We start from the raw sequence: 18,361 nt of genomic DNA, 5'->3' as shown, positions 1-18,361 counted from the left end.
TGTTCTTCAGCCAGCCACTCAAATTCTTTTTGCAGCACATACAGACTTGTTGCCCACTCGGTGTATTGCTTTGGTACAAAAGGGAAGGGAAGATGCTAATTATCTTGTTGTTTAATTCCCTTTCCTCAAAGTACTTCATGGCGGCCAACTATATTCCCACCCAGTTTTCAGAAGACCGCTTGGGAAGTACTCCACAGATGAGGAGGATCTGACTTATATTCTCTGAGGGGGTGTTTTTGTTTGACATGACTCTAGGTAAATAAAACGAAAGCTATCCCATAGTAAAGGCTGCCATGGAGTGCTTTGAGGAAAAGGAATTAATGGCAACATAATTTGCATTTACTTTGAGGGAAAAGGTTGTGTGCCCACCCTAAACCACAGACACACCACGTTCTTTATCCATTGAAGCTCACTTTTATATACTGCATCCCACAACATACAATCTTGTGTTTGCCTTTTTGTACTCTCGTAAATGACCCTTCGAGGAGGCTATCTAGCGTTGTTGGAATGACAGGGCTTTGCATGCAGGTATGTGTGGCCTTAGTTCCACAACAGTTTGGAAGTTACTATTTTGCCTTTCTCTGATACACCATTGGACTGTCTTCTAACTCTTCCTTTTACCAGTTTATTTTCCTCCAGTGTTTTAGGGATGTCGCTGGAAGCCAAATGGAGAAGTTGATCAATGTAAAAATAACTCCCTTTGTGCCATTTCCCTCTACAATAGAGCACATTGTGGATTACTCATATTCCAACAAGATTGGACAAATCCCAGGTGCCAGGTTGCCATGGTAATTAAATAAATGCACCACGACAACAAGAGCGTTCTCCTTTCTGTGTTCTCCCTCCTTGTCCTTTCCACAATAATAGGTTCAAGTGCTGGGAACTATTAAAATCAGCGTTTGGCATTTTTAGCTTTCCCATGCACAATGGTCAGCGTTCTAGAAAGTGGCACTGTTACTGCAGCCAGAACCACACTGTTATATTACATGGAGCCCTCTAGGGGGAGTGAGCTCTAGCTGCAGTAACAATGCCATATTTTGGAACACTGTGTAGAAAAGCTAAAGCTGGCAACCAATTCTAATGGGGAAGATTAGGGGAGGGCATGCTGGTAAATTCTTATAATGTGCTGGATACTCGTTGGGTATAAAATGCTGGTCATGTTGTGTAGATAGTATTTCAAGCAATTACATGTTGGCATTTGGCCAGTATGGACAGCCCCACCAAAAAACAAAAAGATTGCTAATGACGATATTTCTGCTCCATGAAAGTGTTCACAAGCTAAAAGTTGGTCATATATTGTCTAACCCCTATCTAGGCAGGTGCCATTTTTTTATTTTTGTGAAGGAAAGTGCTTCTCTACCTTGTATGACGACATGCTCATTGTGTTCTGTAGTGGTGCTTTGCATTGATTGGTGTCTAATACATGGGGCAGCACCAATAATATCACTATAATTGACATTGTGACCCTATAATTGGCATGGTGTGAGGAGCAGTTTGAACTTTTTAATTTATATCAAATCCATTTATGACAAAAGGAGCTTCTCCCAATTACCTGAGATGTGGATTTTACTTTCTGCAATCTATTTTATCTTTATGCTCTACATTTATATATGGATGTTTTGGGTTTAATTGTTTTAAATTGGAAATATAAAGTGTATATGATAAGTAAAGCTGCTTCTGTGCATTATTCAAAAGTAATTTTTTAACCTCCTTTTTACATTATTTTTGCCAACTTTGTTTCCATCCCCTTTGGGGATATCCCAGAGGGTAGTTCCAAGTGGCAAGTGCCGAGGTTGATTTGATTCGTGTTTGTGGTGACGCGTTTCGCAGCAATTAATGTCATCATTGCCCTCTCCACCTTCACTAGAGATGTGGGAGGGAGGCCTTTTCTCCTACAAAATTCAGGAGTCTCTCGGATGGTCAGGGAGAGTAGGTAGGTATTGAGACAGAGCCATCTCATAGCCTGTTGCTGTTTGTGGAAACCTTTTTTTTTTGTCACCTTTTGCATAATCTGTACTAGGAAATGTGAAAGAGTGACACCTGCAGGCAGCTATCCTGGATTACACCCAGGAATCTTGCATCATAATCGTATTTTAAAGGAAAGGCCTTCGCCATTACAATGCTACTGGCATAGAAAAACATTGTATCCCAGTAAAAATTCCCATGTTATGTCATTGTTCTAACATTGATGTCCTGTTTGTGTTTACCCCACAGGGTGCTTTGCGTGTGGCATGGAGAACGGGTTCCGGGTGTATAACACAGATCCGCTGAAGGAAAAGGAGAAACAAGGTGAATATTTTGTTATTTGGCAAGTTACTAAATGAATGCTGTGTTGATGCACAGCTGGTGAACAATGTCTCTGGATAATGATGCATCTGACCAAACTAAGTGTTTCTGTTTTTATTGTTTTTTTTTTTGTCTATATCTATCTATGTATGTATGTATGTATGTATGTGTGTGTATACAGTTAATTGAATAGACGGTGGTGTATATTACAAATGGGAACTGCTGTATTTATTAAATTGCAAAATTGATTTATTACGGAACTAGTTTTGTTTTTCTTTTGTAATGTGGTCACTGTTAACATCTCATAATAAAATATTAATAATATGTATAGTCATAGCACAACTGGCTCAGTAGGCAGCTCCTGGTCCCTGAATTCTGTCCGATGTAAAGTGTGAATTTTTCTGGCTAGAAATCTGACTCCAGCAGCTGCCTGCTCAGGAGTACAGAGACTGTTATGCTATGACTGTATATGTTTTTACCAACCTCTGATCAATATTTTCTTTCCTTGTGCGATATTAAACAATGACTGCATTGGAAATGTATTTTATGTAATAATGCCATACTTGCCAACTCTCCCGGAATGTCCGGGAGACTCCCGCACTTCGCGTGAGTCTCACGGACTCCCGGGAGAGTGTGGCAATCTCCCGGATCTGCCCACTTCACTAGGAATAATTGGGTCCAAAACGCTGAGATTCACCGGGAATCGTGGCGTTTGGCCCCGCCCCCTACTGTAAAATGATGCGTTTGCGTCATTACGTCACGGGGGCGGGTCCAAAATGACACACATTTTGGAGCCCCGCCCCCATCACGCCCACCTTCCCCGGCAGGCTCCCGGGACTCAACTTTAGAAAGTTGGCAAGTATGAATAATGCTGGTATGTAGTATTTCAATTTTATAACATTTGTCATTTTGTATTGTAGTGTAATATTACATACATTTAGAATATTTACTACATTGTACAAAACTGTATATTAAGAAGATTGTGTTAACGTGAAACATGTTTACAAAAGTTTTTGGTTTTTTTTGTAACTTCTGTGTGTTTTTATTTCTTTCTTTTGCAACTCTAATACACAGAAGATAAAGGCCCAGCTGCCTCTGTAGTATACAGAAAGTCGTCCCCCCCCCCCCCACCCCCCTCTTCTTCCAGTAAGTGACTCATACAGAGTTCAATAATTCAATGTCGGCATCTGGCTCTCATTAACTTAGTCTATAACTGCCTCTTACTCTGGAGGGGAAAACCTTGTAGATCATTACTATTCTGTATGTGGAGAAAGGAATCCAGTTCAGCAGTGACACACATTGGCTCTTAGCTTTAGAAACCACAGGAAATGGGCCCTTCATCATGTCAGATTCAGGCAATACACCCACTGAATTAATGCAGTGGTAGCTGGTTACTCAATCTTTCAGAGAACATTGTCACATACAGCACTCACCTGAGCTGGTGTGACATGGACTAATCACAACAAACCACCTGGTTTCACTAAAAATGGTTAATATCCCCAAAATAATAGCTGGCTATCTTTATTCAAAACTGCCACCACCTAGCTTTGACTTCAGAGCTGCCACTTTGCGGAAGTTCTTCGGTCCTCCTTGTCTTATATTCCACTACGATTGAATTTAAATTAACCAGAGTTCATTAACCAAACAATCCTCTGTATTCCAGTTAAGTAGTGTTATAATAACCAAGCTTAACTAACACATGAATTTGTTAAAGAATACAAATACAGTTTCTAAATGGAGTCTAAACTTAAAAAAAAAAGTCACCATGCATAAGGTATATAAATAGAGATAATAAAGCTACATTCAGTAAAATATAATTATGCAAGCATGTTTCTTAAAATGGCAGAAACTGAAAAAGTCAAGTATTTTCTATTTCTGCTCGTCCTAGCACAGAAATCTTGAGCAAATCCTCAATAGCACATTGATCCCTGCGATATGAACAATGACGAACCATTTTTCATGGTTTTTAAACTTCTCTTTCTACCCATTGCCTCATTCACATGAGGTCTCTAGAAAGGGACTGTATAGATACTAATGGGATTTTTAAGACCGCTTTTTATGTCACACACATACTTGGGGAATTCGTAAAAATTGAATATCTTTAAACCTGTACATACTTACACATATGTGTAACAAACACGCTCCCAGCGCCGTGACTTTGGGGTGTTTGCTGTATGAGGTTACACACGATTCCAGCCCGCAGTCTCTCTCTAACTATAACACAGGTTATAGGCCTACTGAATCTCCCCCCACATAGCGCTCTCATATCCCCACACACTTCAGGTTTGCCACCACCTATTGAATACGGGCAATAGGACCCCAATATACTGTCCCACACCCTACAAACAAGGCTTCTGGCTACCCACAGGCTAGCAAAGCCCACAACAGAAAACAAAGAGTTACCTCTTAACCTTCAGACTGTTGCACAAATGTAAATGCAAGCACACACTAGGCTTGTTAATCAAATGTATTAACAAATCGCACACCGGCGTTCAATGGGTTAACTTGGCCGAGCTATATTCTTAACATGCTGATGGATTCGTTAGAGTATCAAGGATGCCACTTATTAATTTTATAGATTTAAAATACAGGTACAGGGCATTAAGATATAAAAAAAAAAAAACAATTGACATAACATACACAAGCAAAGCAGTTTTTAAAATAAAAGGGGTTACATTCACAGTATAACTTACATGAGTTGTATAATCTGCACCATGGGAAATTGGCTAGGAAGATGGACAGCTTATCAATGTGGATTGATTTTCCCAAAAGACTGACAACTTGCCCCTTCCCAACACAGGTTTTTTAAACAACCTTAAATGGGAAGGTCTTCACAGGGGCAGTGTTAATGCTAATAGGGGGGCAGGGATGTCCCCTGGGTGTCACTAAAGATTGCTCACAAATATTCCCAAAGTTTTGACCTTTGGTAATTCTTCACAGATATATCCCAGATACATAATTTCCCCTTCAATAAACCAGTCATAATCTCCCGCACATTTAAATACCAAACATGGTGAAATTATGACAGTGACATACTTTTCCCAAATATATATGATTATAGCTGTTCCTGGATACCGCCAGTACCTGTCATTCACAACCCTGGTGTGATATCTGCTCCTCAGTATGGAGTCTCACCCAGATTTCCCAAAATATGAACCAAGACATTTTCTTTTGAAGCCCATATTTCTATATACCTGTATGGGCCTTCAAATGAGCCTTTTGGCTGCAAGGATGTCCAGCTGTGAATGGCCCCACAAAGTCTATTCAGGTGCCTAAAAACTAACTTATGTCAGGATTTAGCTCACAGCAGGGGCCTTTGAAGCTGCCACAGATAACACTGCTATCTTCTAACACTGGGATCTGCAGAGTCACCAAATACACATACAACAGACTTTCTGACTTCACATTTTACACTTTAGTAGTTCAACTTATCAATGGATTCATTTGATATAAAATATTTACACTGCGGTTATGATTTAGGCTTTATTCCTCACAATTATGTCATGGTTAACCCTTATAAATAACTGTTTTCTCTGTTGACGACACTATGCTTACACATAGAAGTATCATTTTAGATTCAATCAACCAGTCACAAATTTACACACAGATGCATATGAAATATGACATTATTTGTGAAAATTTGTTACTATATCCTGTCTAAGGGGTTAGCATTTAAGCGCGACATATATCATGGTCCTTTCTTCACTGTTTATAAAAACATGCAGTAATAAATGCCACTAGGAATTATGAACAGGTTTTTCTTTCAAAGAAGTAATAATTATAGGTCTTGAGGTCCTAGTAGGTGGTATTAGGGGTATTTATTGTATATTAAGCTAGGAACAAATTATATATACTGGGCCTTACAGCTAGTATCCCTTTGTGACTTCAGTGGGATTTAATGGCCCCTGTGGAGATGTGTCCCAGACATGTAGAACAGTCATCCAATAAACTAAGTGCAGAAAATCCCTCTTCTAACACAACACAAAAGGGTGTCTGAATAGGGCAGATGGACATGTGAGGCTGGCAACATAGTTACATGAACCCCTTTGTTACTTTATACATCTTATATTTGCGTTCAATCACTTCTGAATGTCCTAATTAATGAGATGCTTATGTAGTAACAATAACAAGCTAACATTCTACTGTATTCATGATAAATCCCCTTTAAGAGGGCCACCTATATATTTTTCATTCTGCCATGGCAAAGTAACAAATCTCGCTAATACTAATGCAAAATAACAACTGACATTAACTCACATGTGGGGGCATAACACGTACTTTAAAAGAATGGTAACATTTCCCCACACCATAAAGACTCTGCTTCACCTTCCATGGACATTGTTGTGAAATATTAAGCATTAGCTTTTGGAAGTATGGATTTTCTTTTTTCATGCTCTCATTCCCATGTAATAGAAGGCTGCTTTCCACCAGCCTTAAAGGGAATGTTCACCTTCGTTATTTTTTTGTTGTTGTTGAATATGACTGCAGATCTCAAGGGTGTGCATTTGATACAATTGTGGATAGAAGTCTACAAGGCAGGTCTGTTGTATCTAAGGGTAAAGAGACTAAGGCGCTCTGCTTGGAAGTACAAGTTGTGCTAAGGTAGATTTTCCCTTTAAAGTAGAACTCCATGAAAACAATCTCCATGTAAAATCAAGAGGGTTTGGTGCCTTGGACGTTTGCAGTTTGTCGCTAGTCCTTACTCCTGGCATTCGTTTGACCGTACGTAGCTTTACTTTATCAATGCTGCTGATAGTACACAGAATAATATGCAGCCAATTAGACAAGTTGTGGCAGCTGTTCTTTCAACCTTTTCCAGGCTCTCATGCCTGGACAAACAACTTCTATTGGAAGATTTAAAAGCTCCCGAGGTAGAGTTATACCCCATTCATACTGCACCAAAAACCCGGGTTTTTGCAGAGGCACGCTGAAAAACCCGGGTCTTGGTGCAGTATGAATAGTCCAACCACAAAATCCCGGGTCTAAAATCCCGGGACTTAGACCCGGGATTTTGCGAGGGGTAATTCCCGGCTTGGACCCCGCTAGCCTGCAGTATGAATGGTGCAACCCGTGTAATTCCCGGGTCTCACCATTCATACTGTAAAAAAAAAAAAAAATTGCAAAGTAAAAAAAAAATGATTTTAATTAATAAAAAATACATAACAAATGTTTACTTAACTTATTTTCAGCCAGCGGTGTCTCCGGTGCGTTGTCGGCTGTCAGGGGGACCTCTGGGTACTAAAATGACATCATTTCTAGTCCATTAGAAATGACGTCATTTTAGTACCCAGAGGTCCCCCTGACAGCCGACAACGCACCGGAGACACACACCGCTGGCTGAAAATAAGTTAAGTAAACATTTGTTATGTATTTTGTTTTAATTAAAACATTTTTTTACACTTTTTTTTTTTTTTTTTTTTAAATTGGACGGCCACATCTCATTTCCGAAGGATCTCATAAGCCCGCATGTTGTATTGCAGGTTATATAAGTGTATGCATGCAGCATTTATGCACACACACACAAAAAAAGTATGTATATCTATATAGTTATATTTAGATGTCTATTGAAAAGGAAAATAGAGCTTGAAATCATGATTAAATTAGAAGAAACAAAAAAATTCTCTTACATTGGGGGCACTCATCTATTCTTCTAGTTGGCAGTAGAGTTTGACATCTTTAAATCTCTAATTGTATTCTTCAATGAGTGAATCAAAGTTGCCTACGTATTCGTTTACATCCCTACTTTGCATACTAGATATATTCTGTTCTGTTAAACCTTTTGCCAACTCGGGATAATGTTTGGGAGAAACAACTGATATTTCCTTGGTTTTTAAAGCAGACCCCTTGCCTTTTAATCGTGAGCCATCCGGTCCTCCTGCACTGCTGTTTCCATCGGCTCTGCTCCTTGGCTGCTTAGACGGGAAATTCAATTTTTTTTTTTTTTATCTTTATCAGAACTGCAGTAAAATGTCAGGATGACACTGAATAAGTGACATTTAAGAGAACCAGTGCACAGGAAAAAAATCCTCCCATGTATTTCACCTCTGAATGATGTATGCATAACGTTTAATGGTCCTTTTTAAAAGATGCACATTATACAAAAAATGCTCAATGCATTTTGGGATGATAAACTGCTTCATCAAGATGTATCAAATCATGCAACATTAAAAGGGTTTGTTCCCCTCCCACCCCCCCCCCCCCCCCCCCCCACCTCCCTGCCAGATTTTGAGTTGATTTTATAATTGGAAAGATTTCAAAGTGAGAGTAAGTCACATAGAGGGTTAGGGAGGGAAATATGTGGATTAGTAATAGACCTCCATTTGTCATCCATATACAGAGAAATTCTATGCTCCAAGGGGCCAACTCTGATACCAGACATGTCAGAGCCCTTAATTGTGAAACGTTGTCAAAACACTTTCATCTGCCCCCCTTAATCTTTGCTCTGATTAGACAGCCTTGTTTAGTGCCGTTACGTTTCTGAACAGTAGGTTTGAAACAGTTGGTAAGAACTGACTGTGGGGTTGGAATAAGGGGCAACTATGCTGCTAAGAAAAGGGCCCCAGAGCCAGCATCAAGGTCAGAAGTATTTCCTTATTAGCGATACATATAAGGACTATGGCACGTCTGGTATTTTCAGAGGTCTGTCTACCAGGTATAAATCCCACTTGGTCAGGATGAACAGGTGTTGTGATTACATTAAGTGTGTTGGCTATAATGTTTGTGCACAGATTAAGACCTTTAATAAAGAGGTGGATCTATATATGCTGCAACAATTTGAGTCCAGACCCAGTTTAGGAATGACTACAGTTTCCGCTCTTGTAGCTGGATCAAATTTTCGGACTTTGGAGACCGAATTGAATAATCCCAACAACATGGATATGAGAGAGGGTAAGAATGTTTTTAATCTATAGCCGTGAATCTGTCTGGAGCTGGGGCTTAAGCATTTTTAAGTTCTTTAATAGTTTTATTTTCGTTAACAGTAATCTCTTTGTTTTAGAAATTATTCTGTGTGGAAGGCATTTTGGGGATTGAGATTGAATGTAAGAATTTCTTGATTTGTAGACTTAAGGAGGAAGGGTCTGTTGTAGATGACTCAGCCAGATATAGTGATGCGTAATAGTCTCTAAAAGAGTCGGCAATTTTTTTAATTAAGATCTAATATCAGGTCACCTTTTACTGGTCTTAATAGGAGTGATGTGATGTCTAGTTAATTTCACTCTTAAGTTTTGAGCTAAAAGTCTGTCTGCCCCGTCTCCAGTTTCATAAAACTATGCAGTGGCTCCAGCAAAACTTTTGGCAGCTTTTGTAGGTAGAATTTGGTTAAGTTGGTCCCTGAGAGCAACAAGTCTGAGATATCTTTGATGTCGTGAGGGAAGCAATTTGTGATTCTAATGCAGCCATACGTGTCTTAAGCTTTTTTCTAGCAGAAGATTATGAGCGTGCCACAAATATTGTCCACGTGAGCTTCCCATAGGACTGTGGGGTGTTATTGAGAAAAACAAATAGTGTTTGAGATTGTAGTGTGATGATCCTGTTTAAGGAGTAAGGTTTCATTAAGTCTCCATTTTGAAGGCAGGGGTGGGGGAGCAGAACTAAATGATCAGGCCATGCAATGGGAGTTCTCAACGTGGACTCATTTTTGGGTAGTCAGATGGTCGATTAAAATTAAATCTATACAGGTGTGGAGGTTGTGTGGGATCGAGAAATGACTGGGTGATCGAGTACAAGATGTGCTAGCAGTTGTACAAGTCACGGAACTTTAAAAAACAATAACTCTTTGCTATTTAAGAGCCCAGGTGGAGGAGATGAATATTTTGGGACCAAAGTAGGATTAAAGTTGACTCCGAAGACAATTTTACCCTTAGCCAAGCTAGATAACTAGTTAAAATAAGAAGAATTAAATCCATTAACATTAAGACAGAACATTTTATGAGTCATGGAGGATGGAAAAAACAAGGAGAATTTATGGATGGCTGCGACTCTATAGGGAAAATGAGGGACGGCGATCCACCCAGTGAGGGGGCGAGTACAGAGTAAACGTTGTACTTGAATGCGGTGGGTACTCTGTGGTAATAAGTATGAGGAGGTAACAGGAGGTAAGTGAATACAAGGAGGGCATTAACTATTTGTGTCTCATTATGGACTAAGGTTAAAGCGATTTCTAGTAAATCCATTATTCGACTGTTCCTGTTTCTCCGCAGAGTTTCTAGAAGGTGGAGTTGGCTACGTAGAAATGTTATTCAGATGTAATTATCTCGCTCTGGTGGGGGGAGGAAAGAAGCCGAAATACCCGCCCAATAAAGGTGAGAGCATTTTGTCCTGTCCATAGTCCTGTTTGTTCTCCTTGTATTGCAGTGGCTCCACCTAGTGGTCATACTAATAATATATTAATCAATCAATACATTTAGCAAGAGCTACCATGTTCTGTAAATTGCCTTGTAATGTATGTCATCTGTACCGTGCTTTGCCGCTGCTAGGGCTCATTGACATTGAGGCAGTGTATTAGCGAGTAGGAAGCCTTTCTCTTTTCTTATATTGGAATCACTTGAAAAGTTGGACACTAATTATCTATGTAGTAGTATACATTAAGATATTTTGAAACGTGAGCATTGGGAGAAGACTGCAGTATGGAGCCTTTTCAGCCCTGGTTTTTATATTGACCATACAGACTAGACCAGTGTTGGCTAACCTGTGACACTCCAGGTGTTGTGAAACTACAAGCCCCAGCATGCTTTGCCAGTAGATAACCAGCTGATAGCTGGCAAAGCATGCTGGGACTTGTAGTTTCAAAAACACCTGGAGTGTCACTGGTTAGCCCACCAATGGACTAGATTCAGTATTCTCTATAAAGCAATGTGTAATGTAGGCGCTATGGGAATTAACAAATGTTATTTTTGGTTCTAACACAAAAAAAGAGCTTTTTTTTTTTTTTTTTTTTTTACGTTTCAAGGGGGTCTTTTTTTTTTTTTTTAGTTTGACATTTTAGGTCTTTCTCCACAAAACGACCTCTTGAATTTTTCAGTGGTCTCTAGGGGCATCTGTCCTGCAGTGTCCTCTGTGTGCTTCCTGCTTTATATGTGTATTTATTTACTTCTCTGTTCCAGTGATGATTTGGGACGACCTGAAAAAGAAAACCGTGATTGAAATAGAATTTTCCACCGAGGTTAAAGCTGTGAAATTGCGCCGAGACAGGTACCGATCCGCTAGCGAGACATCGGGAATATTTATTACCTAGTGGAAATGGCCACAATAAATGACTAATGGTCGACAAAGTGAAGTAAATTTGGGCTTAAAGATGTCTGTTCCCCAACCCCTTCCCCGGTTCTCGGTGTAACCTGGTTGCTCGGCTTGTATGACTTTCTTCCTCGGTGTCTGTGTTGCAGGATCGTCGTCGTGTTGGACTCTATGATAAAGGTTTTCACCTTCACGCACAACCCTCATCAGCTGCACGTCTTTGAAACCTGCTACAACCCAAAAGGTGACAAGTGATAGAGATTTGTAAGACTATTATAGAGCAGTCGGGTTACTGTTTTCTTACTGGCCTAAATAATATACCCAATATACCTGCTTATCCCCTTCCCCTCGCGTATGGGGCCCCCATGGAAGCATAGGAGTGGATTGGAAGAAACTGCCTCCATCTGTTGCCCTCTGATGCCCCAGGGCTCACAGACCGGTGCAGTTGGAGAGTGTGATGATTGGACAAGCTGTGTTGACAATTTTGTATCTGCAGTAGACTATTATTTCTGGCAGATCACGTTAGTGGAACCAGTTCAGATACCGTCCCACGCATTCCCTCTGTGGTGGTTCTGGTCGGAAGGATTAGAGTCCATTCCCCAAATCATATTAATTTATTTTGTTAGTGGAATTCCTATTTATCCAAATCTGTCTAGTTTGCGGCCTACCCTAATCTTTTCAGAGGTCCCTCCAAATCACCTCTGAGTCATCAGGATCTTCACTGGCCTGATAAAGTGTGTAAATATAATCTATGCCCTTGTTTCTGGGTCTTTTTTAAGAAGTTATTCTGCAAAATCGGAGTAGGCTGAAAGTGAAGTAAAATATGGACAGTTATGAAACATATTTTATATAGCTGGCAGAGCCGTAACTTAGAATTCTAGTGCCCTGGGCGAGAAAGACAAATGCCGCCCCACTACCCATCAATTTTGACCAAATTAACCTAAAATATTCCTAAATTGCGCCCTGGGCGGTCGCCCTTGTCGCACAGCCCTAGTTACAGCCCTGATAGCTGGCTCCTTGGTTAAAGAAATCTGTCATTTATGAAAATCTGTTTATTGGTGTTTCCCCTAAATGGACCAAAAAAAGTACTGTTGTGTTGGAAATCGTTGTTCATGCTGGTAGTCTACATTTACATTACATTTTAGAGTTTCGTTTTTTGTTTGCGCTCAATGGGAAGAGTTGCCTCCAGCTGTACACGTTGTGGGCTGATCTTAGGCTGATGAATACTGGGAAAATATCCATCTAATCCCAGATGATCTCCTCCCCAGGTCTGTGCGTTTTGTGTCCAAACAGCAACAACTCCTACCTGGCCTTCCCGGGGGCTCACACAGGCCATGTGCAGATCGTAGACCTGGCCAGCACTGAGAAGCCCCCCGTTGACATCCCAGCACATGAGGGGGTGCTGAGCTGCATCGCTCTGAACCTACAAGGGACCAGAATCGCTACCGCATCGGAGAAGGTGGGTGTGGCTTCTGTCTTCCAGGACTCTGCCCCTTGTGCAGACTGATAAGGAAGCCCGGTGAGGTCATTATAACATCACCTGCAACCCGCTTAAAAGGGGCGGGACTGTTAGCGCAAGGGAAATAAAATCTGGGCCTCTAATAAGTTATCACTTGTTAGCTGGGCAGCTAATATTTCGCCACTATTACAATTGATAATACACTGCTGAGGTGCAGGAAAGCCTTGGATTAGCCCCCTCTTAAAGACTACAACCTGTCCTCTGCAGGAATGTCAGACAGTGAATGTCGCTCACACTCCTTAGGATAGCGCCATCCAACCAAGTTTTGTCATTTTAGGCTGCACCTAATCGGTGATATATTTATTACCATTATACTTATTCTTAAATTGCATGTTTTATAGTGATTTTATCATAATCATACCTGCGAGTGAGATTCCGCTCATATCGCCTGACTCAGCTGATCTGTCGTTACAGGGAACTCTAGTTCGAATATTTGACACAACATCCGGACATTTAATTCAGGAACTGCGTAGAGGATCGCAGGCTGCAAATATTTACTGGTGAGAATGACCTGGAGTAAATGTTTTACAATATGGTTTTCTGAATGTAGCATTTAACACGTAGGTGAAGGTATAAATAAAGGCATCTATTAAACACATGTTAATTTGTGATGTATGTTAACACGACAGTGGCAAATAACTGTTCAGACATAAAGCGGCTTGTAGTCTTGGCAATAGGTGAGAAATCAGAACTGTTACAGTATAGTCTGCTGATTCCTTCTTCCTTGTGTCTATTATTGTAGCATCAGCTTCAATGAAGACGCATCCCTTATCTGTGTCTCCAGTGATCACGGGACCGTACACATCTTTGCAGCAGAGGATCCAAAGAGAAACAAACAATCCAGGTAAATATGGCTGGAATCCTAAATGGTCCTCTGTGTATAGAGCTGGGGTGTGTAATCTGTGGATTACAAGATCGCTGTGATGGTGGCACTGTAGTAGGAACATATGGATTGTTTCCTTTTACTGAATGTCAGTGACTGTCTCTGGCAGATTCATCTCCTCTGACCAATCAGCTGCTGATTATTTACATTGGGGAGTGCGAGCACCCCTGAGGCCGGGGAGCACCCCTGAGGCCGGGGAGCACCCCTGAGGCCGGGGAGCACCCCTGAGGCCGGGGAGCACCCCTGAGGCCGGGGAGCACCCCTGAGGCCGGGGAGCACCCCTGAGGCCGGGGAGCACCCTGATCAATTTAATGCAGCCTCATACAGGGGACCAGACCATATACATAGCAAGTACATAGGCAGAATTCTAGGTATATCCATTTAGCCCGAGCCAAAACAACCTGGGTCTGGTAGCTCCTCGCATTCCAGCTGCTGTTAGATCTAGAGAAGTCCTAGGTTTAAGTGTTCCACACATCTACACTCTTCTTTCTCCTAGAAGAACGTGACGTACATCATCAGAGAAGTGGGGGGAATGTTACAGGATCCTATCGCAGCCTTAGACATTGAGTAAAACCCCATTATTCTCTGCAAAACTAGCCAATTATTTATTTTTATGAGGTTTCACTGAAAAGAAACAAAATGCCCATGTGGAGATCATGAAAGTGTATTTTTGTGTTTTATTCAGGTTTTGTTTAGATAATATCCATCAAAATATATATTCTGGCAAATATGCTAAAAATTACAATGTCCTTGTACATTTCATTTCAGTTTGGCCTCCGCCAGCTTCCTTCCCAAGTACTTCAGCTCCAAGTGGAGTTTCTCCAAGTTTCAGGTTCCCTCTGGGTCACCTTGTGTTTGTGCCTTTGGAACAGAACCGAACTCTGTCATAGGTGAGTGACGTCAGGTGACCTCGAGCACTACAAGTCTGATATATATTGTTCCAGCCTCTGACCATGTGTAAAATAAAGTGATATTCTGATTATAATCCTAGATGGATATAAGCAGGATTCTGGTGGACATAACACTCATGTAACATGGATGGGAATGTATATGTGGGATATAGTTTTGTGTCTGCACCTCTCTGCTCTCTGCCATATTCTCTGATCTTTCTGCACTTGGCCATGCCCCAATAACGTTACACCTTACCATTAAGCCACACCCTCAAGCTCTTCTATTGAAAGAGGATTTTCACACATCAGTTATCTCCTCACAGCCCTCTCCTTTCAATATAGATTGTGGAAGAGGGGGGGCAAACAGTGGATCTGTGCTTTGTGGTGAGATGTAGTTTCTATGATGGTGCTAATAAAAGTCCTATATCAAAATATATTAGAAAGTGGAAATTTAGAAGCGGTGGTATGGAGAATGTAAGTGAATGGAATTTGATAGTTTTACAATCAAAGCAGGAGAAGTGGCGGTATGGTGTACCACCCAATAGGAAGCCACAAAATACAGCATTACAGACGTCTTTAAAGTGATCTGATCGCTTAATTTCAATCCATTCACCAACACAATATACATACATACATACATACATACATACATACATACATGTGTCACTAGCCATTTCACCTTGCAGTGTCCTTCCATAGTCTTACTGATGGGAACAGATATCCTTCATTAAATATATCATTTTCTAATATAACTGTATTACATATGTATTGGTGATGGTTGCACTGTTCATTTTATAAATACATGTTTCTAATATGGCCTTATTACAAGGACCCTTGCACATCAAGAAGTGTTTCCAAACATGAATTTTTCTTCTCACCTTGGTCGTCGTCTTTCCAGTCACACAGGACGATGTCTCTCACAATGGGAGCTGCATTTTGTTCATTCTAAAATGCCATTTCCTTTTAGATGAGAACAATGTACGGTCAATGGAATTAGTGGGGGGCAAAGTCTGACCTATGGCTACATTCAGGGGGATGGGTTCTGAAGCTTAGAGGTGGTGGAAATGAGAATGGTCTGTTTCTAACTGGCGTTTTCTAAATAAATAAAGGGCTCATTGGTGTTTTTGTTAAGAATTGTCTTCAAGTGAATGAAGGGGCATGTTAGGACGGGAAATTTTCTTTTGCGTATTGGAAGCGTCCTTTCAGTTCTGTGGGTGATTTATAAATTGAACTTGACCCTGATAAACCCTACTTCTTGCAGCTATCTGTGCCGACGGCAGCTACTACAAATTCCAGTTCAACCAAAAGGGGGAGTGTACAAGAGACGTCTACGCCCAGTTTTTAGAAATGACAGACGACAAGCTCTGAGACTGTGTTTGAGAAGGAGTTGGATGATTCCCTCTGAAAGACTCCATTCAGGATCGCGGCAGTAATTCAAGGATTTCACACAAACCAAGACTTGATTGAAGACTCCAGTATATTTCATTTTGTTTCGTTTTTTTTTTTTAAATCCAGTTTCATTGAGTTTTAACATTGGAATAATTCAATTACTGTGCTTTATCTTAACCATCATAACCAAGTTCTGTTTTTTCCTCAGATTAGACATATATATATATAAAAAAAAAAAAAATATTTTAAACTTAACACAAAAAGTGACTTGTTGTTAATTGTTTTCCTGCCACAGACTGCATTGATTTTAAGGAATTTAACACACTATTATTGCAGTAACATCTGCTTTCTATTTTTTTGTACGACCCTTTGGTTCTTACTGAGATATACACCACAGTATTGGTGGCAGTTGGTACTTATTATACCTACATGCTAAAATAGAAGTGTAACCCGGATTTGTTTTGTACTCGAGATGTTCGCTTGAGACTTCTACTGATTTCCTGAAGATTTGCTTCCGTTTGTCAGTGTTACAGTAACCTGGCACTTCTCGGCCCTGACAAACCAACCACTATGGCGTTCTGCCTGCGTGAAGCAGTAAATCTTATACACTAGAGGACACTGGGAAGTACGTTCAACCGGGAAAAGATCAAAATAGTTGATGCGTCTTACATCCAGATCTGGGGTGTGGGATCATTTGCATCTTCATTGACCGGCACGCTGAAAAATAAAATTAAAAGAATAGACTATTGTAATCCACAAGGAGGTGAGAGGTGTAAGTACCTCGCCGAAGCTTTCTGTATTTAATGTTCCTGTCCCCCCCCCTATACAATGGATCTCTGCTTTATACAACCCATTTAATATTAATTCAGGGCCGAGGAAAGGCTTTTTGTCTTTTTAAAGACTCCTGACGTTAGAGTACTACATTTTTAGGTAGTTGTTGGGAGTGTAGATTTTTGCATGTGGCTTAGTGCAATTAATCATGAATTTTTGGTTTTGTTTTGCACACCCGTTTGTAAGATATGTTAATGCTTTTTAATAAAATGACCAAATGATGTGGCATCTGTTTCTTGAAGATGTCCTGAGTGGCTATTGATCGGTGTTGTACTTGGAATGAGGTATGGAAAGGCTTGTACCTAGCGGGCTAACAGGATACTTACATATCATTTTATCAGGTCCAATGGCCTTTTAATGGAATAGAACAGTGTGTTGTGAAACTACAAGTCCCAGCATGCTTTGCCAACATATTGCTGGAAGGGTATGCTGGGACTTGTAGTTTCACAACACCTGGAGTGTCACAGGTTAGCCAACACTGGAATAGAAATTAGCTAGCCATAAGGTTGCTAACAGAGAAGGTTGATATCGCTGTCAGTAACGGCAAACTAGTTTACATGGAAAATATTCTTTACACTGCGCTCAACCAGAACAGGCCACACAGGCTAAAGAACAGCAGCAATAGGAGCAAGGTATCCATCCTAATCAAATATACGGAACAAAAATGTCTCTTTGCCCTTGTATTAGCCTTCAGCTAGTGATGGGGTATATGTACAGACATACCAATGATGTTACAATAATGTGAGAAACAAATATACAAATGACTTTGTAGTACTGATGACAACGCCAACGGCACTTGTAGGAACAATATTGGTAGTTCTATTGATTAATGTTCAATTAAATCTGTTGAATCGAAATGGAAGATGATCATATCATAGTGAATCAATATTGCTAGTTGTAATGTCCCAACTGTAGATGCTGTTACTAAATCTCAAGGTCTGTATAGACTTGAGGAGATGTTTAATTGATCTACAATGTCACATAGATTGTATATGGACCTGGAGCAAATGTCTCATGAAGATCATGTAATGCTTTAGGGCATGGAGGGCTCGGTTGAGAATGAACAAACTTTGTAAGATTTTGTAACAGCACCTACAGCTGGGACATATTACCCCATCACTAACTGAATGCTGATACAAGAGCAAGAATACATTTTTTTGTTCTGTATATTAGTTTACATGGAACGCTAGAATAGTTCTACTGACATTGATAATGATGCAGAAGTTGCACACTGCCCTATTTAGGTAAAAGTCCACTTCATGTCCCAACGCAGGATACTCTGAAGCTGGTGTCACATCAACAGTGTTTTCCCAGCACAACACATAGTGA

The 18,361-nt window shown here is 40.4% G+C and overlaps 1 protein-coding gene across 2 annotated transcripts in view; it reads left to right on the top strand.

Annotated features, from left to right (window-relative positions):
* Positions 1–17,258, top strand: part of WDR45B (WD repeat domain 45B) — a 28,303-nt gene extending 11,045 nt beyond the window's left edge. The window contains exons 2-11 of one of the 2 annotated variants that reach the window (XM_075178172.1): positions 2,215–2,289; positions 9,109–9,174; positions 10,488–10,589; positions 11,391–11,478; positions 11,670–11,764; positions 12,789–12,979; positions 13,454–13,539; positions 13,782–13,883; positions 14,691–14,812; positions 16,074–17,258. In XM_075178172.1, the coding sequence (XP_075034273.1) occupies positions 2,215–2,289; positions 9,109–9,174; positions 10,488–10,589; positions 11,391–11,478; positions 11,670–11,764; positions 12,789–12,979; positions 13,454–13,539; positions 13,782–13,883; positions 14,691–14,812; positions 16,074–16,180 (1,034 nt within the window). In that variant the 3' untranslated portion in view covers positions 16,181–17,258. The remainder of the gene's footprint in view (positions 1–2,214; positions 2,290–9,108; positions 9,175–10,487; positions 10,590–11,390; positions 11,479–11,669; positions 11,765–12,788; positions 12,980–13,453; positions 13,540–13,781; positions 13,884–14,690; positions 14,813–16,073) is intronic. The other variant, XM_075178173.1, reaches the window with a different exon arrangement.
* Positions 17,259–18,361: the final 1,103 nt, after the last annotated feature.

Source organism: Mixophyes fleayi, chromosome 6, assembly GCF_038048845.1.
Source record: "Mixophyes fleayi isolate aMixFle1 chromosome 6, aMixFle1.hap1, whole genome shotgun sequence".
NCBI lineage: Eukaryota > Metazoa > Chordata > Amphibia > Anura > Limnodynastidae > Mixophyes > Mixophyes fleayi.
Note: the sequence above shows the minus strand (reverse complement) of the source record. Positions and strands in the feature narration are given on the sequence as shown.